Below are 26,619 nucleotides of genomic sequence, written 5' to 3'. Positions count from 1 at the left end.
GAATGCAATGGAAAGAGAGTGTCTTGGGAATTTAAAGACCCAAGACTCAAGTTGGGTTCATTCTTTCACTTGGCAATATTCCTTGTGCCCTGTGCTGGGTGCCAGGCCATTGATGAACCAGACAGGTAGATTCCTTGCCCCACGGAACTCACAGCCCATGACTTCCAGGTACAAGTGATGTGGGCAGGAATCTGTCCCTGTCCACCCCACCCCCAGGCTGATGACGTCTCCCTCCTCTGAGTCCAAAAGACCCATGGTCCATCTTTGTCTGTACCGGGTCCATCTCCCCACTGGACTGAGTCCCTTGAGGGCAGGTTCACTTTGCAAGTGACCATAGGCTCTGGGATCAGATAGACTTGGGTTCAAATCCTGATTGTGGTGACTTATCACCTGGAATGATACTAACCCAGTGAGTTATAATGCTTGTGTGAAGCTCTCAGCCCATCCTGCCACACACTAGGTGCTCAGGATATAGCAGCTACTCTTCTTCTTATTCCTACAAGTACTGTTGCTGCGGTGGCCTCTCCTGTGGAGTCTGGTCCATGTAGGCCTGGCTTAGAGCCAAATCAAACTGGCTTGGGGTGGGCTCAGTGTGACCACTCTCATTCCCCCAGAGCAGCGTTCTCTACTAGCTGCTGGCCTGGCACAAAGTCTGTCTCCCCTTCCCCCCACCCCACCCCGCTCCCTCCCTCCTCCAGAGCTGTAGGTTAAATGCAGGGTCTCAGGTTCCAGCCTCAGGGAAAGGAGACACCACATCCAGGTTCTGTTTCCACCCATTGTTGTCTGAAGAATTGTCTTTCTTCCAAGGCCACCTCCTCCCCACTCAGGTTCCTCGGCCCAGCCCACAGCAGCCCCTCTCACCCTTGTCTGGGCAGAGAAGGGAGAGACATTTGCTATCTTGTCTTTTATTTCATTTTTCAGCCATGCATCTGTCCTGCAAGGCAGGCAGAACAGGGAGTATCTCCCCATTTTACAAAAGGGGAATCTGAGGTCCCGAGAGGTTGAGTGGCCACAGAGTTTGTTAATACTTCAGTGAGGACTGTAGACCAGTTCTCACGACTCCCAGGCCGATGTGCTTTGTACCTCACTGAGCTGATTTTCGAAGGTTCTGGGCACAGTAAACGTGAGAAAAGAGACTTTAAAAAGCCAAGAGGCCTTCAGAAGTTTTGCAAGGGACCAATGAGATCCTTTTCCCCAGCTTGTTCTAGAACTACAGACAGGCTGTTTCTTTCAGGGACCAGCAAAGAAGTTTAGGACTTGTCCACCCCAGTCTGGAGAGACTTGTTTAAGCATGTGGGCAGTTCTGGGCTCTCTTTGGGGGCCGAGCTGACCCAGGCCCCCGGGCCCCCCGTGAGCAGGGGGTGGAGGGCTGCCTCCCCCGCTTGGTGGGAGTGCAGTGCTGACCAGTGGCAGCCAGACTGCTGGCCACTTCTCAGAGGGAGGAATGGTGGCAGGGGGCATGGAAAGACCCCCAAACAAGGCCTTGCGAGGGTGTTGGGGGTCAGGCCCAGGAGTAGCTTCCTACTGCTGCATCCAGAGTGGGTTTCTAATCTAATCTAAGCATGGACTTAGAGCCCTGGCTTTGCTACTTACAGCCCTTGGGATGGATACATACTCTCTGAGCCTGAGCTTCATCATCTGTGGGTTGCTGTGGAGATTGGACAGAAGAGGATTGCTCAGGAAGCAGTGCTGCTTCTGGAAGCTGCCGCCATGATTGTCAGATGGGGCTTCCCCGGGGAAGTGATGGGCAAGTCCCTGCAGTGTGGGAGGGCCTGAGCTTTGCAAGTCATTTAGCATCCTTGGCCCCCATTCCATGAAGTGCCAGTGGGTTCCCCGCTGTGACAACCAGAAACTTCCTAGTCAGCTCATGGATGGGTAGGACTTTCCCCAGGTGAGGACCACTTCTCCCCATCTTGAGACTACTCTCTGACTCTGGCCATGTGCTTTTGCTTATTACTCCCCGACATCTGCCCACTCCCCACTCTCTCACCATGGAACCAGAGGCTCCCCCGTGCCCAAGTTCCTACATGGATCCTCATGAGCTGTTGAGCCTGCTTCCCCCTCTGGGGTATCCTAGCCTGGCACACAGGAAGTACTCAAAATTTGCCCCGTGCTTGTGCTTGGGGCCGGCAGGGACTGACTCTCCACTTGCCCCGTGTTGGGCAGCTTCGGGAAGAGGAAGGACATGGTGATTAACTTTGAATGTCATGTATACCTGTGGCTCAGGTGTCCCGAGGAGCAGTTAATGGAAAGGGGCGGCTGTGCCCTTGGGAGAGGCATCAGGTTGCTCACCGGCTGAGGCCTGGGCAGACAAGTCCCCTGGGAGACTTGATGATGAAGAAGGAGTCAGATGCTCTGCCTGGATGATTGGGGGCAGAGGCCCCGGGAGGCAGGACTGTGAGAGACTGAGCCAGGCTCCTATGTCTCCATTCAACCAACCCCTCCTCTCGGGGCCCTGACTGATGGAGTGGGGAGGGGAAGGAAGCATAGGTTGCATAGTGGGGCGAGCCCAAGGCCAAGATGCTGGCATAGTAGGCAGCCATGGTTCCACTGTCACCACCACTCTTCATTTTGTTCATCATTTGACAAAGAGACCTCATACCTATCATCAGTCCCATTTGACAGATGGGTAACAGAGGCTCAGAAACAAAGTCACATAGCCAGGCAGGGAGATGTCTAGAACAGAGAACTGTCCTTGTGGAGGGGACAGCCTGCCGGCTGTGATGGTCAATGGTTACTCTTGAGCGCAGGAGAGAAGGTCAAGGCCTTGCTTCCCTGTGCCTGCAGCTATGGGCCTACAGACACAGCCACACTATGTGAGATGGGCCCAATGTGAGGAGGAGACAGGGGTTCTGGGTGGCCTCTCAGCCTGGTGGCTGCTCAGCTAAATACCAGCTTCAAAGGAAACAGTCTGCCATGAGGCCCCTCCCAGCCCAGCTGAGCCAAAGATTAGAAACAAACCTCAAGAAAGAAGGGGTAAGCTATTCTGGGGGTGGGGGGTCAAAGCAGAACTCCTGTTTCATGCCAGGATGGTAACTTAGGACTGCTGGTTCTCACCCCAAAATCAATCCTGGAGAAACTCTAGAAGCAGGAAGGAAATACGGATTCTAGGAAGTAACAAACAAACAGACAAACAACTGTGAGAAATGAGAGACCAAAGCCTCTTTGAGCTGATCTGGGTCGGGAGGGGGGATGGAGGCTGCCCAGGGGAGGCCAGGGAGCAGACTCGTCAGTGGGACAACGGGTGGGAAGAAATCTTCATCAGTTCTGCTTTTACTGATCCCTGGTCTTACCTTGGGGTGATCGTTGCCTTCTCCTTTACTGATAAAATGGTGACAACAGCCCTACTGGGATGAGGATTGACAAAAATAGGTGTTCATGGACCACCTGTCAGTGCAACCTCAAAACTAGTTGGTTAAAAATCTAGCCTGCGGGCGCCTGGGTCGCTCAGTTGGTTAAGCGAATGCCTTCGGCTCAGGTCATGTTCCTGGAGTCCCGGGATCGAGTCCCGCATCGGGCTCCCTGCTTGGCAGGGAGTCTACTTCTCTCTCTGACCCTCCTCCCTCTCATGCTCTCTGTCTCTCATTCTCTCTCTCTCAAATAAATAAATAAAATCTTAAAAAAAAAAAAAAAGAATGCAAACATTTAGGGGCGCCTGGGTGGCTCAGTCGGTTAAACGGCTGCCTTCGGCTCAGGTCATGATCCCAGGGTCCTGGGATCGAGTCCCGCATCGGGCTCCCTGCTCTGCGGGGAGCCTGCTTCTCCCTCTCCATCTGCCTGCTTCTTTGCCTACTTGTGCTCCCTCTCTATCTCTCTGTCAAATAAATAAATAAAATCTTTAAAAAAAAAAAATCTAGCCTGCTTTCTGTCCACCGTGTTTCTCCTTAAGGCTTAGAGATGAGACCTTGCCTGTTTCTGTGGTGACTAGCCCCCCCCCCCCAACAGTGCTCACGCCTGCCCTTCAACCCCCAGGGCCTGACCGAGCTGGCTTCTGATGCTTCACCAGTACCGGACAGCAGATAGCGTAGCTGATACCAGGAGCACTTGAACTGGGCGAAGTAAACAAACACTTAGAGAGACATTTCTTATAAAGGCAAGACAACACACTGAACAGTATATACCAATGGGGGCAGGATCATTAGGACAAATGGACCATAAAGACATTTATTAGCAATATAAAACAAGAACAAGGAATCTTAAGAAAAAAAGAACAAATTAGTAAATTGGGAGATCATTTTGAAGAACTCCCTCAGAAAACAGCAGGAAAGGACTGATAGATGAAAAAATATAAAAGCAAAGAAATGGCAGCTAAAGGTAGAAGTAGCAGCATTTGATAACATGGGGCTCAGAGAAGAGAACAATATAAAAACTAAATGGAAGGAATATTTGAAAAAAATAATGGAGAGAGAATATTCTATAATATATGAAAGATGAAAAGCCTCGGATTTGAAAAGAGCTCACAAAATAGAGCAAAACAGGAGAGATAAGAGACCCCACAGTTAGACACATTATCATAAAATTTGAGGCTATCAAAGAAAAAGGAATTATGCTTTTTTTCCCCAGGGAGGAAGAAAAGATCCCACGCAAAGGTACAAGAACCAGACGGCCATCAGACTTCTCAATAGCAACAGGCACTGATATTTTGAAGTAAAGGAAAGAACTTTGAGCCTCGAAATTTATATCTAGTGAAAGTCTCATTCAAATTTGAAGAAATAAAAAACTGTTCTCAGATTTATAAAGCTTTAGAAAGTTGGCTACACAAAGTCTTAGACTGAAACTTCTTTTAGAGGAAGTACTCAAATAAGAAGAAAAAAACAATGCCAAGAGATGCTTCAAGAGATAAGAAAAGTAAAGGTGATCAGATATCTTGGTGAAAACCATTGTTATCCTCAAAAAGAAAAAGAAGGCTAGGACAAATAGAAGAAAAGGAGAACACACATTCATAAGAACCTAGAATGAAAATTGTATAACCTAGATGGTGTGGGCTGAGGTAGGGAAAATCAAAGTGGACTAGGAGAGTATTACAATACTTGTCATGATAGGGGAACTATAATTACTGATTTGTTTCCCAGCTATCAACAGGGATACCTAAATGTGACCAAGAAAGGGTGACTACCTTGGAAACAAAAATAGAATGTATAACTTTCACCTAATGAAAGAAAATCTGATCTATCCCATGGAAAGCTGGAAAGGAGAAAAGAAAACAAATGAAAAGGACAGTAAATGGAAAATATAAAATAAGGTGGTAGTAGAAATAAAAAGCAAAACAGCAATTACAATAGATGTAAATAGATAAAACTAATCAAAGCACAGAGACTCTCATGCTGGGAGAGAAAATTTAATCTAAGAATACATGCCCTAGGCATGCCTGGGCGGCTCAGTCGGTTAAACATCTGCCTTCAGCACAGGTCATGATCCCAGGGTCCTGGGATCAAGTCCCGCATTGGGCTCCTTGCTCAGTGGGGAGCCTGCTTCTCCCTCTGCCTGCCTCTTCCCCTGTTTGTGCTCTCTCTCTGTCTCTCTCTCTCCCTGACAAATAAATAAATAAAGTCTTAAAAAAAAAAAAAAGAATGCATGCCCTAAAAAGACACACTTGAATTTAAAGGCACAGAAATACTGAAAATGGAAACATGAAAAAAGATATACCAAGAAAATGAAAGAATGGAAAGAGATATAGCAGGCAAATGAGCCAAAATTAGCTGAGATTGTAATCTTAACATCTGGCAAATTAGAAAGTAATGCAAAAAATGTCATAAGAGACAAAGAAGGATATTAAGTTCCAGGAAAAGGAAAAATAGACAAGAAGATACAGCCGTCATGAACATAGAGAACTTACTAGTAATACAGTCTCAAAACACATCAAGCAACAACTGACAGCTACAGGGAGAAACATGTAAATCAACAATTGTAGAAGTAGATTTTATTGCAATCATTTTTGAAACTGATAGATCTAGCAGAGAAAAATAAGCAGAAAAGGTGAAGAACTGAATAGTATAACTAAGAAGCCTGAAGTTATATCGCACTCTATAGAGAACCCTCCACTGAACACATTCCTTTTAGGTAGAGGGAGCATTTATGACCATGAATAGAGGCCATAATCGAGGTCTCAATAAATTCTGAAGGATCAGAGTCATACAGACTGTGCTCTTTGATCATAATGCAAGAAAACTAGAAATGAAAAAAAATAAGGAGCTAACATGTCATATACATTTGGAAACTAAGTAACATTATTATATAACTCAGGTTTAAAAGAAAATTATAAAGGAATATAAAAAATATTTTATATTTTTTGAAGATAATTGAAGATTAAATAAAATTTGAAGATAATTTGAAGATATCTGAAGATAATGAAAATACTACATATAAACTTTTGTAGGATGCAGTTAATATAGAGCAAAATTTATATCTTTAAATACATTTATCAAGAAATAAGAAAAGTTAAAAATAACAGACTTAGCACTCAATTCAGGAAGTTAGGAAAAGAGCCACAGAGCAAAATAAAATAAACAGGGAGAAGGGAAATAATTAAGAAAAAGGCAGAAATCAGTGAAATGGTGAACAAGAGAAGAGATTAATGAAGCCAAAAGCTGGTTCTTTACAAAGATTAATAAGATAAACAGATCTTTAGCAAGACCAGAAAAATAGAACGAAGGTAAAAATAAATGCAGTATGGAATAAAAAAGGGGAAATAACTATAGGCACAAAAAACACTTTAAAACACTTTTAAAACTTTACAATCAAATAGGTGCTAATAAATTTGAAAACCTAGATGAAATGTAAAAATGCCTAGAAAAATATAGAAATCCAAAACTGGTGCAAGAAGACACAGAGAAATTGAAAAGGGGGTTGAAGAGGCCCCTTCCAAAACCATCCAGACTTAGAGGCCATTACATGTGGTTCTTCCAAAAGGTCAAGGAAGAGCAAATCTCTATTTTATGCATGTTGTTCCAGAAAATTTTATGCATTATCAAATGATGAAAATTGTACAAATGTAGCTGCAAAAATGCTGCATAAAAATATTTGCCAGTTGAATATAACAGTGTATTAAAAGTAATACATTATGGAATATGCTAAAGGAGCAAAGTTATGATTGTCTCAATAGATGCAGAAGAAACTTTAAAGTTCAACAACCTTTTATAATAAAAACTCTTAGCAAAAAATTTAGACAAGGTTAAATAGTAAGATCCTATTACAGCAAGTATATATGATGACAAAACTTTAGATGCACTTATTCCTTTTAATACTGGCGACACGGAAAGGATGCCCACTAATCACCATTACTGTCTAACAGAACTAGGGATTGTGGTCAATGCTCTATGGAAAGACAAAGAAGTAAGGGGATAGGACTGAAAGGAAGAGATAAAACCTCTTTTTGTAGATGACATGATCACCTACATAAGAAAGAGAACAGACTATGAAAACAAGTAAGAGACCTCATCAAGTTTGTCAGATAAAAGGGGGACTTCTAAAGGAAGAGAAAGCATTTCTCTAGGTCGGCAATAATCAACTATAAAATGTAGTAAAAGTAAGACACCATTCATGATAACACTAAAACCAGAAAGCATCCAGGAAATAATCAAGATTGGGGCACCTGGGTGGCACTCTTGGATTTGGCTCAGGTCCTGATTTTATGGGTTGTGAGACTGAGCTCCTTGCTCAGTGGGAGTCTGCTTGGATATACTCTCTCTCTGCCCCTCCTCCACCCCCCCTAAAATAAATAAATAAATCTTGTTTTAAAAAGAAGGCAAATAATCAAGATCATATAACTTCCATGCAGTAAACTTAAAAATGCTAGTAAAGGATGGTGGATAATTTGAGTAGATGATTTAATTTTATAAAAAATTGACATCTTCCTCAATTTTTAAATCCAATGGAACTTAATCAAAATTCCAGTTGGTTTTTGGAAGGACTTGATAAGCTTATTTAAAAATTATCTGGAGGGCGCCTGGGTGGCTCAGTTGGTTGAGCAACTGCCTTCGGCTCAGGTCATGATCCTGGAGTCCCGGGATCGAGTCCCGCATCGGGCTCCCTGCTCGGCAGGGAGTCTGCTTCGTCCTCTGACCCTATCCCCTCTCATGTGTTCTCTCTCTCTCATTCTCTCTCTCTCAAATAAATAAATAAAATCTTTAAAAAAAATTATCTGGAAGAATAGAGGTCCACAAATAGTTCACCCTTTAAAAAGAAGAGTAAACAGAGGGAATTTGCCTCATCAGATACCAAGACATACAAAAATGCCATATTAATGAGTACAGTGTGGTAAAGTTCAAGAACAGACAAACAGATTAAAGGGATAGAATAGAAGGCTAAGACATAGACCCTAAATGGAGACAAGATGATTGATTGTTTAGCAAATTGATGTTAAAAAAACGTGGTTTCTTATATGGAGAAAAATAAGACTGTACCCCTCTCTAAAACCACATACAAGGTAAAAAAAATTACAATTATAAATCAGAAAATGTAGGGAAATACACCTGTAACCTAGAAGAGTATAAAGACGTCTTCAGCAAAATTTGAAAACACACCAAGATTAAGGACTTCTAGTCAGCGAGGGGACAAAGGTAATAGATGGCAGACTGACAGAAATTTCAATCTCTAAATCCAACAAGGGGTTGATATCTCAGACATATAAAAAGCTACTGCAAATCAATAAGAAAAAGACAGCTACACCCATAGGGAAAAAGGGCAAAGAATATGAACAGGCAATTTACAAAAGAGGAAACTTTAAATGTATTATTAAAAGGACAATGAGGCACCACTGTTAGACCTCAGAAAGCTGAATACCAGTAGGTGTAGATAAGGAGTGGGAATCAGGGATCCTCATGCATTGCTGGTAGAAGTGTAGACCACGGCAGTGCTGAGTAAGCTTAAGCATATCAATCTCTTGTGAGCCAGCAATTTCAGGTCCTGGGGTATATTCCAGAGAAATGTTCACAGAAGTCCAAAGGGGACATGCATAAGAATATTCGTTGCCTTTCTGATGGTTGGAGGTGGTTAGAGGCAAGCTGGAGTTTCCTCTCTGGAGGAGTAAGTAGGTAAAGGATGTGCAGGATGACCAACTCATCCTAGTTAGACCAGGATTTTTCCCATTTTATCACTTCCGGTTTGTGTCCCAGGAGCCCCCTCGGTCCCAGACAAACCAGGATGGCTGAACACCCTCATACGTGTTGGACGTGCCATAGAGTACAGTGTGGCAGGGAGAAGCAACAGATTCACGTAGCAACATGGGTGGAACTTAAACATCTTGCTCAGTGAAGTAAAGTAAAATATGTAACACAAAGCCATTTAAGGAAACACAAGTTACATACTCACAAGACAGCCGCACAAATTTTATAAGAACACACAGGAAACCAAAAGATGCACATTAAACACATCGGAATGGTTGTAGAGCGAGAGAAGAAATATGGGGGTAATGGAGAATGATACATATACTACACCCGCAAACACACATCCGAATAAGGGCAGCGTTGTGGGAACGCTGAGATAAGGTGCCATTAACAGGGGCAAATGACTTACTCGACCCTCCGAGCCCGAGGTTCAAAAGGAAAATAGCTTTCTGGGGAGACACAGTGGGAGAGGTACCCCGATAGCTCTTAGAGAGACAAGCGTGACATCTCAATGAGACTGGCTTTGTTGGAAGCCCAGGTGGGCTTAGCCTGAGCCCTCTGCGTGCCCAGGGAACTGGGGAGGGAAGCCCCTCTCTGAGTGCAGCTGGGCCCTCAGCCGGGGGCTCACTTTTAGGCCTCCAACACTTGCGGGCCCTTTCTCTGGAGAATAAAAGTCCCCCAGAGGGCAGAAAGCCATGGGCTGCGCCCACACTGCCCTTCTGTGGGTCAGTCACTCTGCACTGGACTCTCCTGTGCAAAGGCCCCCGAGAGAGGTCCAGGTGGAGGGGCCGGGGCTTGAGAGGCCCCCAGGGTGTCCTACCTCGTCGAAGTCAGCCACTTCCTCACAGTTCTCCAGCACCCGGGAGTAGAAGGCTTGCCCTGGGTGGGGAAAGAGGACAAGAAGCTGGGGTCAGACCTTTCCACCTGGCAGTCGCCACGACAGCATTTGGATTCACATAGCACTTGTTATCAGCCAGGGGCCCCGAGTCGTGTGCTGAGCTCTCCGGGCTGAGGCAAGTGCCTGCACTGTCGTATCTGCCTCCCTCGGGAGCCCTGTGATGCAGGCAATTCAAAGGCCACCAGCTCCACCTTACAAATGGGGACACTAAAGTAAGAAGGGACAGGCTGGTCAGAGGTAGACAGGAGAGGGGAACCCCGGACTCTTTTCTCCACCTTGTTGCTCTCCCGGTGGCTTTCTTGGCCTCCCTTTGCCGTCTCCTCAGCTCTGCTGGCTTCCCCTGGCCTGTGGCTGCCCTGAGCAGAAGCCTGGTCCCCCAGGACGGCAGGCCCCCCTCTGTGACTGTGTCTGCAGCCAGGCCCAGGAGCTCCTGCCCAAGCCAGGCCCACCCCAGACCCTTTTCCCCCCAAAAGCCAAGGGCATCCCCCCCTTCATTTTTCTGCCAGCCTTGGAGAGGAAAGCCTCGGGTGCTTTCTCCCACATGTCATCCCCTCCTCCCCCCACTATCGAGTGTGATATGGACACACGTTTTCCGAGACCCCACCACCCCACATCTATACACCACCTGCCGCACAAGCCAAGCTGCCAGTTCTTCGAGCCCATCCAGTGAGGACAGGCCCCGTTGCTGGAAGAACCATAACCAGGAGGGATGGAGGGCAGGGTTGGGGGGCATGGGCGGGCAGTGTGTGGGATGCATGGGCCAGCTCAGTTTACTTCGCGAAACATTCACTGGAGTCTACAATGTGCCAGGTTACCTCCTGGAGCCTCAGGATAAAGGGATGGATATGATGCACAGGATCCCTGCCCGCAGGGAGCTGATGGTCTAGTAGGGACTGGAACAAGTTGCCCATTCGATACCATATAATCCATACCCCAAGATATGATTTTGTGTGAGATAGAGACGTGGTACAGAGAAGGAAGGATAAATGTTGGTTTTGAGGGGATTTTTTTTTGTTTTTTAGTGTGTGTGGGGAGGGTGCATATGGGAAGGACTTGTAATTTCTATGAGGAAAAAACCCAGAGATAAGGTGCATTAAAAAGAAATTATCTAGGATCAATTTATTTTCATCTCTCAATGGTATGCCAAAGGGAAAAAAAAAGTTAGCATGTTTAATAGGATCCTGTATATGACTCCCCCACCCCCAACACCAAACCGAACTCTTCTATCTATGAATAGACGAAGATCTCAAACCATTAGAAATGGTTGCCTCTGGCTAGGGGGAATACGAAAAGGTTGAAAGCAGCATACTTTGGCCTTTGACTATATACACGTAAGTTTGATATTTTTTCCATGCCCATGCTTTACTTTCGTCACTGAAAGAAAAATGCTTTGAAATCCCCACCAACCTCAACCAGTGGTCCATGTCATTGGAGGACTATCTCAAGGATGAATTCAGCCCCATTCCGAGGCTGAGTTGGGGTTGTCATTGATGGGCAATGTGGGGACCCAGGAGAGGACTTGGCAGCGGAGAGGGCCTGGGAGGGGCACCAGGCAGGGGTTGGAGTGAGCCCCCTCTGACCCCGCACTGTGATAGGGCTTGATTTCCTGGGAGCCACTTCTGTCCCCTGGACTTGGTTCCCTCGCTCACATAATCAGAGGGGTTGGTACAGAGATCTCCAGGACCTGCCTGGTCTTTAGAACTTGGGAGAAAGTATGTAGCTAATCCCTGACAAGGAGGAGGCCAGGGATTTGCTGTCAGAGGCAGGTGGAGGTCTGTGGAAGTGTGTGTGTGTGTGTGTGTGTGTGTGTTTGGAGGATGGGCATGGTGGAAGAGGGGCTGCATCTCAGATAATGAGGAAGAAGCTATAAAGCAGAAGCTATATACACAGGAAATAGATGTGAAGGAGACAGATGGGAAGCAGACTCTTTAGCACTAGCCAGGGACAAAACAAAACAGAAAAACCAGAAAGAAAAATCTCATCCACAAACCCCAGGGCAGCCAGGGGAGGACAGGGAAGCACGAGAGATGGTGCCTGAGCTGCTTATAATTTTCCCCACAGGTAACACACAATATAAATTGGGAATCAGGTGAGCATATGTGTGCACTGCGGTTTCCCCAAGGACCTGCCGCTCTGAATCATCAAAGGCCTCTTCATCTTCGCAGATGGTAATGAGTCAGGATATGGTTGTGTTCAAGGATTTCCCAGAGTGAAAACCAAGTAGCCCAGCCAGGGTGGAGGCAGGGAGGGACCGTCCGACATGGTGCAGGAAGTCACAGAGGCTCAAACCCGTCCCCACTTGCGGATTTCTTACAACCTTGTTAGAGAGGACATAAAATACAGTGAAAGCAGAATTTATACATCGGGGCTCTGTTCCGAAGTGCAGTAAGACCTCATTGCCTCAGGCTCTGGGGATTTAAATGTGGTGAATATTGTCAAAAGGATGAGCTAAATTTTACCTCTAGGTATTTAAAAAAAAAAAAAGATTTGCTAAACCAAATCAGATCAATTGTACAGAAGCAGAATGTCTCTAAGCATTTTTGAAAAGCCGAATTTTAGGTGGATTTGTACAAACAGTGGCGGGGATCATTCTGGTGGTCCTTTGTATTCCTTAGGACTGAGCCAGGGGACCTCTGGCATCCCTTCCAAGTTATCAATGAGGATTCCTAACCTCGTCTCTCCTTTCAAGTTCATTTCCACTTACCATCTCCACTCAATACCGGTCATGTTGACATTTCAACTCCATTTTAAATGGCTTTCAGACAAAACCATTTAAAATCCCAATATCCAATCACCTTTCTTGCCATGGAGAAGATTGAGAATGAGGCTCGAGAGGAAGAAAATAGCCTGTTCCTTGCAGCGGGGAGGCTTTGTGGATAGAGTGAGCAGGAGATCAGATGGGGAAAATTGAACAGCACCCCCTTCCTTCGGAGCAGCTGCTTGTAGGAGAGCCGAGCTGTTGGGTTTGGAATAAACTCCTCCCTGAGTCAATAAATGAAGTTTGGATAGCACTCTGAGCTCACAACTCTAAGCAGTGCCATGACATTTGATACACCCAGATTGAGGGACTCAAGAGTCCAAAGTTTCATAGAAGTATCTGGTATGTCATTTGCCATTTAAAATATCCCTCCTGCAGCTACCCTCCTAGATGAAGGTGAGCTCATTTCTTGCCTCATTTGCAGGATGGAGTGCTAGTCTTTCACATGATGTGACTTAAGGGTACAAAGTGCCCCATCTGCACCAAACAGCTCCCTCTTCCAGACAGTTGACCTTGTTAGAGCCAGACCTTGAGAAAAGGCAGGTATGTAGGGACTGGGTTGTTAGCTGGTGTGCATCCATTCACTCCCACATGCAAGGGGGTCTTCTGCTCCTGCTGTGTCGCACGGCCATTCGGCCCTGGAGGAGGGGAAGGGGGTTATACAAAGACATTTTGTCGTGGGATGCTGACCGAAGACGCTTATTACAATCCAGAAGGGGGATAGGTCAGACATGTAAAAGGTTACTATACAAGGCAAAATTTGATCATTGGCATGCAACAGAGTGTGAATAAAATGAGCACACAGGACAAGGAGAAATGACCTCAGCTTAGCAGATCAAGGAAGACACGGTAGAGGCATGGGCATTGACCCTGGGGAGATGGAGAGAGGGACATCGAGGTAGAGAGGACAGTGTGAGCAAGTGTTTGTGAGTGTGAGCAGAAAATGGAGCCTTGAAGGAGCAGGGCAGAGGACAGGCGAGTTTTGATGACCAAGGGGGAAATGAAAAAGGTCTCCCCTCAGGGAGCATCCCACTGAAGGAAGACCCGAGAGGGGGGTCCTGGGTCCTAGGTTCCTGAGAGGACACAGGGTGGGGCGCTGGGCCCTCTAAAGGAGAAGGGGAATGTCCTGAGGACATTCGGGGAAATCATGCCGTGTACCAGTGTCTGGAGCTGGCTTCCATCCCTCGCAGTCTCAGAGCCAACATCTCTAAACTGGGGGCAATTATCCTGGACAAGCCTACATCCTGGAACTGGAAACTGTGAAACCGAGTAAAGTGTCAAGCCCCTTACAGGTACAGGGCGCCAGAGAAGAGTGTGGTGAGGCTCTTGGACCAGACTGCCTTAGTTCAAACCCCGGCTCTACCACTCGCTAACCATGTGCCCTTGAAGAAGTTAACCTCTCTTTGTTAGTGTCCTCATCCATAAAATGGAGCAAAGGGCAGTGCTTGTACCCCTGGGACATAGTTCGTCACCCAATTTAAAAATGGTTATTATTCCATTAAAGGGTCCTGTTCTTGCTTTTGACATTTAAGTTATGTCTCAAATATAAAAATGGTCTTCTCTACTGTGAATCACATTGTGTTAGCTTATTTTTAGTAGTATATAATCAGAAACAATTTTCTTCCTCATCTACATATTTCTCAAGTTTTAGGTATTTTAGGTGTGATTAGCTCTTTTTTTAACGAGGTAAAATTTACATTCACAGATGTAATAACTGAGCATACGTGTGTAATCATCATATGATCGGGATTTAGGACATCTCCATTTTCTTAAGATGGTCTCTCACCCCTCACTTTCCAATCAGTCTCTACCTCTTATAAGTAACCACTGCTCTGATTTCTATCACCAAATGTTAGTTTTGCCTGTTTTATACTTTATATAAATGGCGTTATACAGAATGTACTTCTTTGGGTCTGGCTTCTTTTGGTCAATGTAATATTTATGTAATTCATCCATGTTGTTACATATATCAGTAATTCATTTATTTTTATTATTGAGTAATAGTCTGTGTATGAATATTCTTTGTTTCAGGATTAAGTATGATGTTAGCCAGATGTTTTTTGTAGTTGTCCTTTATCAAATTGAGGAAGCTCCCCCCTCATTCTGGTTTGCTGAGTGTTTTTATCATGAATAGGTGTTGGATTTTGTCAAAAGCTTTTCTGTATCTGTTGGTGGTTTTTCTCTTGTATTGTGTTAATATGGTAAAATACTTTGATTAATTTTCTAATTTTAAGCTAACCTTGCATTCCTGGGATAAAATTTACTTCTCATGATGTGTTATCCCTTTCATGGATTGTAAGTCAATTGACTAATATTTTGTTAAGGATTTTTACATCTTTGTTCATGAGGGATATTGGGCTCTAATATTCTTTTTGTGTAAGGTCTTTATCAGGGTTTGGTATCGTAAAATGAGTTACAAAACGTTCTTTCTTTTCTATCTCTAAAAGTTTGTGTGAGATTAATATTATTTCTTCCTTAAATATTTTCTAGGATTCACCAGTGAAGCTAGGGAGACCTAAAGTTTTCTTGATGGGAAAGCGGTTTACCATCATTATCATCATCATTTTTATTTTGAATTTCATTTCTTTAATAGATCCTGGACTCTTTAGCTTTTCCATTTCTTTTTGTATCAGTTTGGTAAAGTGTTTTTCAAGGGATTTGTCCATTTCATCTGATTTGTAGAAACTTTTTGAGATACAGTTATTCATGATATTTTCTTATTTTCTTTTTAATGAAATGATATCCCTTTTTTCATTCTGATATTGGTAGTTTGTATTTTCTTGCTTTTTTTCCCCTTGGTCGTTCTTGCTACAGTTTACCTATTTTATTAATTTTTTTGAAAGAGTCAACTTTCAGCTTTGTTGGCTTTCTCATTTCCTTTTTTATTCTCTTGGTTTTAATATTTTTTGGTTGTATTTATTTCTATTTATTGAAATGTAATTCGCAAACCATATAATTTACCCACTTAAAGTGTACAATTCAGTGATTTCAGTACATTTACAAGGTTGTGCAACCTTTACCACTACCTAATTCCAGAATATGGTGTCACCCCAAAATAAAGCCCACACCCATTAGCAGTTATTCCCCATTGCCCCAGTCCCTGGCAACAACTTATCTACTTTCTATCTCTATGGGTTTGTCTATTCGGGGCGTTTCATATAAAAGAATTCATATGATACATGGTCTTTTGTGTCTGGCTTACTTCAATTAGCCTGACGTTTTTAAGACTTGGGTTTAATTTCATCTTCTTTTAGGAGCTTCTTAAGGCAGAACCCTAGATCATTGATTTTAGACTTTTTTCTTTCCTGCCATAGGTATTTAAAACTATAAATATTGTCATGTTGTATTTTCATTATCAGTCAGCTAGACATGTTTTATAATTTCTCTTTTGTTTAATTCTCTGATCATAGGTTATTCAGAAGGGTATTGTCTAATTTCCAAATATTTGGAGCTTTTTAAGATCTCTTACTGTTATTAATTTCTAAGTGAATTCCAGTGGGGTCAGAGAACATACTTTGCAGGATGTCAGTCATTTGAAATATATTGCGACTTGTTTAATCACTGAGCATATGGTCTATCTTGATGAATAGTCCATGTGCATTTGAGAAGAATGTGTATCTTTCAGTTTGGGGTGAAATGTCCTAGGAATGCCAATTAGGTCAAGGCAGTTGACGGTGTTGTCAAATGTTCTATATCCCTAATGATTTTCATGTCTAGTTGTTTGTAATTATCTCCTGTAATAACACTTTCCCCTCACGATATTCCTTAAATAATACACTCTCTGAAAATCACCAGCGACTCAGAAAGCCAGACTTGGGTTATGCAGAGTCCCTGGGCCCCCCATAAGGGAAGGTTGCCCCTTCTCTTTCCCCCATTTCTCAACTAGATGGAGGCTCCATCTACTTCAAACCCTTTATTTTCCACAAATCTCATTCAAATACAATTTCCACCATAACTCATTTATCTCTCCTTTCCTCGTCCTGTTAATACCCGGGTACACACAGTAGAAACTCAGGCTTATGTCAGAGATTCATCAGCAAGGCAGGGGACAGGGCAGGGATTATAAACCCCATCTCTCTGGCTCAGCTTAAACCTGTATTTCCTTCTAAGTGCTCACTCAAACTCTGACTTTGCTATGTAACTAACTGATGGCCTCCGTTCCTATTTTTCAGACCCAGGCACTGAGGCAGAGAGAGCATGGGATTTCCCCTCGAGCCAAGACAGCGCCAGCCACACAGTCAGCAACTGCCAGGTATTAGGTTCCCTCATTATTGTGACAGATTAGAGGAGCCTGTGGTCCTAGTGATCCACAAGCTATACAGAGTCCCTGCTCTATGCCAGGCACTGGGCATATAATAAGGCCTGGTGGGAAGGTGACCTTTTTACATTCTTAAATGGGGTAAAAATATTGTTAAAGTATTTATAATATAGCCCTGATTTTATCTTAAACCTTGGCTTAGAGAAAAAAAAAAAAAAAGCCAGTGAGTGGAAACTGACTTTCAACTAAGCTACTGAGCCCTTCTGCTTTGAAAAAAAAAAAAAGTCAAAACACTGTTGAGCCACCGTCTCGAGGGTGGATCAGTCTAGGCAGGAAGTAGACAAGGGCTGAGGGTAAAAATGATCACATGAAATTCTCTGTCTCGGGAGACCCTTCTGGAACTGTCGCTGCGAGGAGAAGTGGCTGCCTGGCGCTGCCGGGATGGGGCCTCCAGAATGGCCCCTCCACTAACTGCAACTGTTCCCGCAGCACCTGCGGGCCCTGCTTCTTCAGGCGTCACCCCTACCTCACAGCTGCTCTGTGCCAGGCACTGTGGGGGCCCTGCTGCCCGCCCCGGAGTGTGGCTCCAGGTGTTTTTGCCCCATCATCTCATGGCTGGCAGAATTCGGGGTCTCAGTAGGAATCCCAAGGAGGATCAAGTAAGGCTCAGCCCACCAGCCCCCCAACCCCTGAGTCCACGGAGTCCCTGAGAGTCACAATCTGCTCTGCTCTTCTCTCTCTACAAGTCTGCAGCAGGCGCCTGGGATGCAGAGCATAATTCTTATATTTACATAGCACTTTACAGTGTGTAGAGCTGTTAACATATATCACCTTTTTCACTTGACCCCAAAGCAGCCCTGTAAGGACTCAGGCATATCTCACCTTCTCCTAGACCTTCACGTAGCCCCTGGACTCCCGAACCACTGGGCTCCAACCACCCTTCTAGGCACTCACGGTACCAAGCCAGATCTTCGGCATCCTGGAGGGCATTTTCACTAGAATGACTGACAGGCAAGTCTGTCCTTTCTGTGCCCCCACCCCCAAAACCTGCTCTTGCTCGCATGCTCCCCTCCTCCACCAGTGGCCTCACCACCCATCCAGGAACCCAAGTATGAAATCCAGAGGCACCCTCGTCCTGCCCTCTTGCTCACTACCAACTCCAGAATTCACTACCCCCTCTCTGAACCGATGTCATCCCTTTTCTCCAAACCCACAGCCTCCCCATTAAGACACAGCTTCCTCCCTGGGCTCCTGGTCTGGAGTCCTGACATCCCGAGAGTCCTTTCCAAAACCAGATGTCCCTTTCCCATTCTCCTACTAAAAGCATCGTCAACTCCTATTCACTTAAAAAGCCCAAGTTCCAAACCCTCGGTGTGTGGGCCCTGCCTGCCCTCCAGGCCACTCCCACCCCATCCCCAGCAAGCACTCCCAGCTCCCTAAACCCTTGATGCACACCATCACATCTGTACTGATATTAGCCCTTCTGCCTGGAATGGGGCCTTTTGTAGGTTTTGTCCCAGCTAAGAAGAGCCAGCTTAAATATCAGCCCATCGCCCGTGCCCCCGCAGGAAAATCTTGTCCCTGCCCCGTGCGCAGCCCAGCTTCATCTCCGTGGCCCCAGGGCGGCTGACTTCGGGCCACACCAGCGCTGCTGTTGCTCCCACCTTCCCCCCATGGGATCTTCTGCCATCTTGTCCTAACGAACCCCGACGAGGCCTCTCAGGGCAGCTTCCGGAACTCCTGGTCTGTGTGGGCTTCCCTTTTGCCTCATGCTGCCCTGCCCTGTACCTCCCTTTCCAGAATATTCATCATGCTGCTCATGGTGACTGGTGCAATGTCTGGCTTCCCCTTAAGACCATGTCTTTTTAACTTATTGCTGTCACGCCCATGTCTAAAATAACACTTGGCACAGAACTGGCCCTCACCGAATACTATTATCCGGATGAATGAAAAAGGAGTGAATGAATGATAAAATGCTGGATTTACAAAGCACATGAAAATGTAGCTTTTAATGACCCGGAAAAAAATTATGACATCAATGAGACAATTAGAAATTTGATCACTGACTGAATATTTGATAGTAGGAAGGAGTTAATTTTTAGGAGGGATGTAATATGTGGGTTTTTAAAAAATGGAGTCTTTGTCTTTCATAGCTATGTCCTGAATATATTCAGATGAAATGGTGTGGCGCTCGGGCTTTGCTTCCAAATAATTTGGGGTCTGGGGGTAGGAGGGGAACAAATGGGACAGAATTGGCCAGGAGTTGACAGGTGTGAAGACTGCACTGGGAGAGCTTGGGGGCCAAGGCACTACTTTCCCAACTCTTGTATGTACTTGAGACTTTCCATCATAAAAAGCTGATAATAAAAAAGGAATCAGGCCCAGCCATGGGTGTAGGGGGGAGAGCTGTAGCTTTTATGTTATGAGTAAAGGTGGGTAAGATAACCAAGGAAGGCATTGCAATTCAGGGGAATTATTTGCAAGTCTATTCTTGAGCACATTTCCAGCAGCATTTTTGCTGAGGGCCTTTGTAAGAAGACAATTTTATGATCATTTCCATATCATGAAAACACACTCATCAAAGCAGGAGAAGCCCGGGGCATTTTCAGCGCATTCTGCCTACTCTTCGAGGTCCGCATTGGCTTGCTCTGGGTGGGAGGGGGGACATTTACCACCTGGGACTTTAGACAGAGAAGATCTGTCCCCACCCTCTCCCCCAGGTGGTGAGGGGCCTGTGTGTGCTGGGTACAGTGGGGGATGTGGGAGGCACAGCACAAGCACAGAGCTGGGTCCACAGCCAGTGTGGGTTGCAGAGGCTGTCCTAAGGGTCCCCTCCATTTGTCCCCTTCTGTGGGGGCAATGCTCAACCCCTTGTGGGGGGACGACACCTAGCCCACAAGCTCTCAGAGAGGAGGTGTGGTGCAGGGCCAGAGTGCACATACAGGCCCAGGCATCCTGGGAGGATCCCGGGACTGAGAGGACTGAGGTACTCTGCCTCCTTCACCAGGGATGGCAGAGAAGTCTCCAGATAGTTCTATTTCTCATCAAGAGGGAGAGCTCCTCCATTTTAATGGGGAAAAGAAATCTAATTTGGAATCCGGGTAGTCTCCATAGCCATGAGTGGGGTCATCTTGTCCCCCATGCCCAGGCCGGGGCCCTCCCGCCTCCCAGCATGCCGTCACTCATCTGGTCCCATGGATCCTGGCTCCTCTCCCTCCCCTCTCTTCCCTGCAGCCTCTGCTCCAGCCAAACCGGGGGCCTCCCAGTCAGTGCACTTAACTGGGATTTCCCTTCTCTGGCCTCTGGTCCCATCAGTCCCTCACCTAGAATGGCCTCGCCTCCCGAAACAACCCTCCCTCACCCCTCCATCTGCATCTCCACACGTGTAAGAAGGAAGCTGCCATCCCCTGAACAGGCTGCAGTTTACGGCCCACCCCAGGGCACACCTTGGCCCTCCTGAGTCGGACGACATTTCCCCATTATGTCTGCACACATCTCTGCTCCCCTATCCGATTATGAGACCGTGGTTTGCCTAGGAAGCCCCACCCACGCAGTCATGCTCAGAAAGACCGTGTTCTACGAAGGGCTTGGGCCACACGCGGCCCTTCTTGCTTCTGACCTGGGGGCCAGAGCTGGACTCCCCGTTGTTTGCTAGAGGATGAGGTCAGCCTTCCTCTGGGGCCCCAGAAGACTCTCTGGGCTGGGAGGTCAATGGAGGGTTCTTGTCGTGGCTTCTGAGGCCTCTTCCAGCCCTGGATCCCCCTTGGATGAAAAGCTGGGGGTGGAGGGCTTACATGTGGGGACACTGACCCAAAGAATGGCAGTGCCACAGTGGAGGATTTAAAACCCACTGATGAGTGAATACCTCCAAGACAGGAGCTATGTCATGTTCATTTTGATGACAGGGCCCAGGGCTCAGCATGGGGCTCAGTTAGGATCCCTGTCTTGAAGATGCTGAGACATGAGTGCAGCATACAGAACTGGGGCAGTTTCTAAAATACCAAGTGCCCCAGCTGAGCTGTGACAGGAGTATGCATATGGTACAGCTAGGGAGGGGAAGGCTTCACAGAGGAGGTGACATATGAGATGTGCCTTGAGGGATGGACAGAATTGATGGGAGTTCTCAAGATGGAGCGTGGAGGTTGTTCCAGGCAAAAGAAATAAGTGTCTCAAGGTCTGGAGATATACAGGGCTTGTATCTTTGGGGAATGGCAGGAAATTCAGGATTATGGGAATGCAGTGGGGTGGGCTGGGGAGAGGAGGAGGGAGAAGTCTTTGATAAAACAGACCTTTATCACCGGTTCAATCACCAGTTCAAGGGAATTACTTGGAGATCAGACCCAGCCCCCAGACATCGCCCAACTCACACATCCAATCCCCAAACCCGGTATCTTGGCAAGAAATCTTGGGGATGGGGAGTACGGGGAGATCACGGGACCAGCCCCAGAGAGTCTGTCGCTACTTCACGGACAGCCCAGTTTCTCCCCAGGTTTGGGTGGGCTGAGCACTGGACAGAGCTTGGCCTAGAGGAACTTACAGGCCCATCCACCCTGTGTTCCCTGGTTCTAATTGGTGCTGAGAACAATGTTAGCAACTGAAAAAGGACAGACACTAGGAGAATACTGCTTCTCTTTGAGTAGTGACCTGCCATCAAGAGGCAGCCCACTCCTGATTCTGGCTGCAGGCCTCTGAGTTAAACGGGGACCATGGTCTCATCTTGTTCGTGTGAAGCCAAGGCTCTGGGGCTCTGGGGTCTGCGTGCGCGACTCGGACTGGGGGCCAGGCCTTCTGGTGTCTCCTGTGTGACCCAATGGACTGTAACTCCTGCAGGCAGGGGCTGCGTCTTCACCCCCAGGGTCCTAGGCCTGTCCACAAATATCAGCACATTCAGTGAGTGGATGAATAAGGGCAGGATTAGGTTAAGAGTGGCCTTTGGGTAAGAGCTATGAGCTGGAGGTGGAGCTGGGCGGTGAGCGTGGTGTGAGCCTGAGTGTGGGGTGGCCGGCCGACCCGTGGCAGGAAGAGAGGGGTGGCCAGGGACACAGCTGGTGAGTGCCCAGCCCACATGGGAACAGGGGTCTCAGGGGTCTCAAGGCCTAGGTTCCTGAGGAACATCTTAGCCGGGGGGGTCCCTACAGAGCAGAGGACAGGCCCGAGTTGCTTGCTCCTGGCACTGGTCAGGAAGCCCTCAGAGGAGCTTCTCCTCTCCCCTTCGGAAGTTGGGCTGGAGAGAAGATGGCTTGGGAGCCAGCAGCTGCCCCCAAGGAGCACTGGAATGGGGGCCTCACAGACGTATCAGTCATCTGAATGCCCTTCCCTCGAACTCCTCCAACATCTATTGTTTCACTGAAGCAAGCCGGTGAGGCAGATGTTATCCACATGCCCATTTTAAAGATGAGGACTAGAGAGGCGAAGTGAGAGGCAGAACCCAGTAGGACCAAGGGCTTCCGACTCCTTAGCTAGAACTTTTTCCGACACAGCCCCTAAGTGTCCTGGGTGGCACCGCACAGAAGGTCAAGCTATGTTTCAGCCAGCTCATCCTGTCTGCTGGGCCACGGCCAACGGACCCAACCCGCTAGGGCTCCCTCACCCAATCTGTCGCTGAGCTTCACTCACGGGATTCAGGGAACTCGGGGCCATCCTCTCCCTCTGACTATTCACCAGTTTCTCATTTCCCCCCGCAGCTGTTTGCTTGGACACCAGCGGTGTACGCCGTGAGGTGCCGTGGCGCATTCAGAGGGTCGGTTCCTCTGAATTGTTGTTAATATTGGTCTTTCGGGGGTGTCTGGTTGTCAGCTGCCGGCTGCAGCAGAAGAATGGGGGAGGCATCTCTGCTCCGGTTGTTATAAAGGATGCTTTCTGGAAATCTGCTTGCCACCGGCCTCTTCCTGCTGCCCAGTGCCTTCCCCAGAGCTCTGTCTGTGGCCACCTGCTGCAGGTACACAGCTTGGAAGTGGATCCCTCCCCTCGGTCCGGAGGGCCCAGCGTGCAAAGAGGCAAATTCCTGTGTGTTCCGTTGAGGCTGGAGGGCTGGCCCCAGGGCTCAAAGAGAAAGGGGGGTATCAGATAGACAGCGTGCTCACCCCCGGTTGACCAGGAAGAGGTAAAGGGGCTTGCAGGATTGAGCACCAGGGCTGGGGGTGAGGTTCTGTGCTTCAGCCCCTCCACCAACGCACACGGATCTCTTTACAACAGGGCCTTGGTGTCCCTGCCCGCAAATGCGCCTGGTTTCTGCAGCGGGGGCTGTCCTGTCGTGGCAGCAACAGCGTAGCGCCCTGTAGCTAAACAGCCGGGCGCTGTGCTGTCTGTGGAACACAGGGACACGTTTCACAGATGAAAGCACACACTTGCTTTTTCTAAAGCCAGCAGGTGGCCCACAGAGATCCAGGGTGCTGCAGACAAAGCCGTCCCCAGGCTGGTGTGGGAAGCAACAGGCAGTAGTCTGCCCACACTTTCCTCCCCCACCTGCCAGCAGGGGCACTGTGATCCCCTGCACCCCTGCCGATTCTGTGCACAGCCTGGGCCTCCGTCCAAACACGGGGCGTCCAACTGCGGGGCGATGTGGGCACCAGGGCTGTGGCCCCTGCTCTCACCTCTCCCTCCTAACCTGGGCCTGGGCCCGATGCTCACTTTGCTCTCTGACCTGGTGGGCTTCTCTCAGCTCCTCCCCCACCCCCCCTTCCTCAATCCCTCTCTGGGAAGAAGGGCCATGTCCAGTGAGGCGTGCCCTGGCCTTTGGTGAAAGGCCACCAGAGAAAGGCCACCCACCAGGCAGAGGCAGAGGTGGGTGGGCAGTAAGCACAGGAAAGCCTGGCCTCTTTTTTTTCTACTTAAAACCCGCAGGGGCTGCCCACTGTCCTCGGGGTAAAGACAGCCTTGGCTCCTTGGTTCTGCCTGTCTCTCCTGCCTCAGCTTCTGTACTCACTCTGGGCTCCAGCCTCATGGATCCTCTCTCTATTCCCTGTTCCACATTCCAGTTCCTCTCCCAGCCTTGAGCATCCTGTCCCCTGCACCAGCTCTGCCCTCACCTCCTCACCTTGCTCCCTCCTGCTAGTCCCTTGGGTTTCAGCTGAGGAGCTACCTCCCCCAGGAAGCCTTCCTTGACCATTCTGCCCCAGCCCGAGTTGGGTGCTGCTTCTGTGGCTTGCATACCGCCCTTGTCCCCATCCTCATCATATCGCGCACCTGTCCTACTTGTCTGCCCACTGATCCTTCTGTCCCACTGGAGGTGGGCTCCTCAAGGACAGAACCTGGGTCATGCTCAGCCCCCAGCCTTGGCACATAGATCAGAGTAAATGGCTGCTGGATGCACAAGTGGGGAGGAGGATAGGAAAAGAATTGACAGAGGAGAGGCCAGTGGAGCTCACAGGATCCCTGCCCACCAGTAGATCTGCAAGAAGCCAATAGTATTCTCAACCAGAGAGCCCCTGGCTGCCTGGTTTCTGGGGAGCCATGCTGCGGCTTCCAGTCTGCAGAGCCCACCCCCACCCTGTGCCCAAGGAAATCCTGTGGAGGGAGACGCAGAGGAGGAGTGGGCCTACAGAGGCTCTGCGGGGCTAGGCCTCTTCGCCCTGGTCCCCCTGAGCTCGGAGATGGGGTCCTCACTTCTACCTCCCCAGGACCCCATGCCGGCAGAGGACTCTGCACCCTACCAGGCACATGGCACGTTGGCCAGTGCAGGGAGGGATGGACCCAGATGCACACATGGCAACACGGGGGACCCTGAGTGACAGGAAATCACAAGTGGCCAGTCAGGCCAGGGGCAGATGGCTGCCCATGAAAAGCCTCATTGCCCCAACCCTGCTAGAACTTTTCCCATCCAGCCTCCCTTGCCCTGCCTCATCCCCATCAGCCCAGAGCTGGGGTCCCTCTGAGACAGGGGCTTCCCTACCTCGGAAAGTCACTTTGGCGATCCTGTCGCCCCTGCCCCGCAGCTCCGAGACCGTCTTGAGGTGGACAAGCAGAGCCATGCTGGTGTGTGGAGTCTGGACACTGCCGGCCCGGCGGGAGCAGCCGGAAAGGAGTGAGCCCGGCGGAGCTCGGAGCTCCGCTGCACGCACACGCCTCCCTCCTCGCCGCGCCGCTGCCTCCGCCCCCCGCGCCCCCTCCGATGCTGCCCACAGAGACCCAGGCAACCAAGCCAGCCGAGCTGCTCCTTCCCGCGATTCACAGAGCCTCGCAGCCCTGCCAGCCCCCGCCCCTCCAAGTTGTCAGCCCAGCGTGTGTGGATCTGTGTGTGTGTGTGTGTGTGTGTGTGTGTGTGTGTGTGTGTGTGTGTTGTGCACTCTGCCTGCAGCCTGGGCGTGCAGGCTCAGAGTCAGAATTCATTATTCAGCAGCCGCCTGCTCCCAGATAAAGCCCTGCCCAGCTTCTCCCGGCCCCTGGAGCAGACGCTCCTGCCCACCTCTCCACAGGGCTCCTCCACCACGAGTGCGCAGCGGGGCATGGGCACGTGTGTGGAAGGAGGCGCATGGGGCAAGGAGCTTCACCATCTGTGCACACAGGAGGCTGGGCTGATGCACTGTGTTTGAGGTGATTCACGCCCCCAGTCAAGGTGGCCACTGGGGCTGCTGGTGTCCACGAGGCTCAGGGAACCTGGATGGGCCAGGCCTGGCTGGGTCCCACTGTGCCACTCAGGAATTTCAACCTGGGCACCCCCAGCTGGAAAATCGGCGTCCACCAGACAACACTAAGGCTGTGCCTGGTAGCTGCTGTCAGAAATGGGAGCCCTGAGAAAAAGGGGATGTTACTTCCTCCACCTGCTCTGGTGGACATCGTACCCCCAGGACGTGGGATCCTGACCTCCTGCTTTGGGATCCCTGGATCTGGGAAGATGGGATGCTGCTTGAGGGGCGCTCAGGAGCCAGGCTAAGCATGGGAGATGGCCAACTGTGAAGGCCTCAGAGGCTAATATTCTACTAAGGGCAATGCTTAAGGTCCAGGCAGCTAACCTCACCCCATCCTGGGGCCTGGGGATGGAGAAGGCTGGGCCAGTGAGCCTCAAGGGAGCAGAATTGTCAGGCCTTGTGTCCAATTAGCTGCTGGGGGTGGGGGGCGTGGGGAAGGGAGAGCTGGCAAAATTTCCAAGGACCAAAAAAGAACTTCCTTCTCTTCCAGCAGCATACCCCAGGAGAAGCTTATAATGAAAGGGAACCCGGGGACCAGGGTTCCTGAACCTGGAGCCTCTGCAAGGCCATCTGCACCCTTCCTCTTGCTGTTTGCTCTGCAAGGAATGTTCTTACCCACCACCGCCTTCTTGCCTGGACTCAGCCCAACTGGTGCCCAATCCTGAAAGTGCCTCTGCACCCACACCTTCACCCAGACTGGGTTGGGGTCCTCATCTGTGCTGCCCATGGGTCTCCCCACGGGGAGACCCTGGTGCCCTGATCTTTGCAGCCCCAGAGCCTCGGACGGACTCCTGGGTATGGTAGGATGCCCACTGAAGGTTAACAGGATAAGGGGTGAGCTTGGTGACCTATCTGGAACAGAGCCTAAAGGTTCAAAAAGGGAAGTATTAAATTTTCACAGCATGCTAACAAGAGGTTAGTCCTTTTGATTTCTACAGTCCAGTGACCTGCAGGATGTCACAGGAGCCTCCTTC

General features: G+C 48.5%; 1 protein-coding gene across 1 annotated transcript in view; it reads right to left on the bottom strand.

The window, feature by feature from the left end:
* Positions 1-25,087, bottom strand: part of OTOF (otoferlin) — a 93,071-nt gene extending 67,984 nt beyond the window's left edge. Inside the window, exons 1-2 of the mRNA XM_081797079.1 lie at positions 24,910-25,087; positions 9,925-9,983 (exon numbers count right to left, since the gene is read on the bottom strand). Coding sequence (XP_081653205.1) covers positions 9,925-9,983; positions 24,910-24,988 — 138 coding nt within the window. The 5' untranslated portion in view covers positions 24,989-25,087. The remainder of the gene's footprint in view (positions 1-9,924; positions 9,984-24,909) is intronic.
* Between the last annotated feature and the right edge of the window lie 1,532 nt (positions 25,088-26,619).

The sequence above is a fragment of the Leptonychotes weddellii genome, chromosome 10 (genome assembly GCF_054177405.1).
Source record: "Leptonychotes weddellii isolate Sample4059 chromosome 10, ASM5417740v2, whole genome shotgun sequence".
Classification (NCBI taxonomy): Eukaryota; Metazoa; Chordata; class Mammalia; order Carnivora; family Phocidae; genus Leptonychotes; species Leptonychotes weddellii.
Note: the sequence above shows the minus strand (reverse complement) of the source record. Positions and strands in the feature narration are given on the sequence as shown.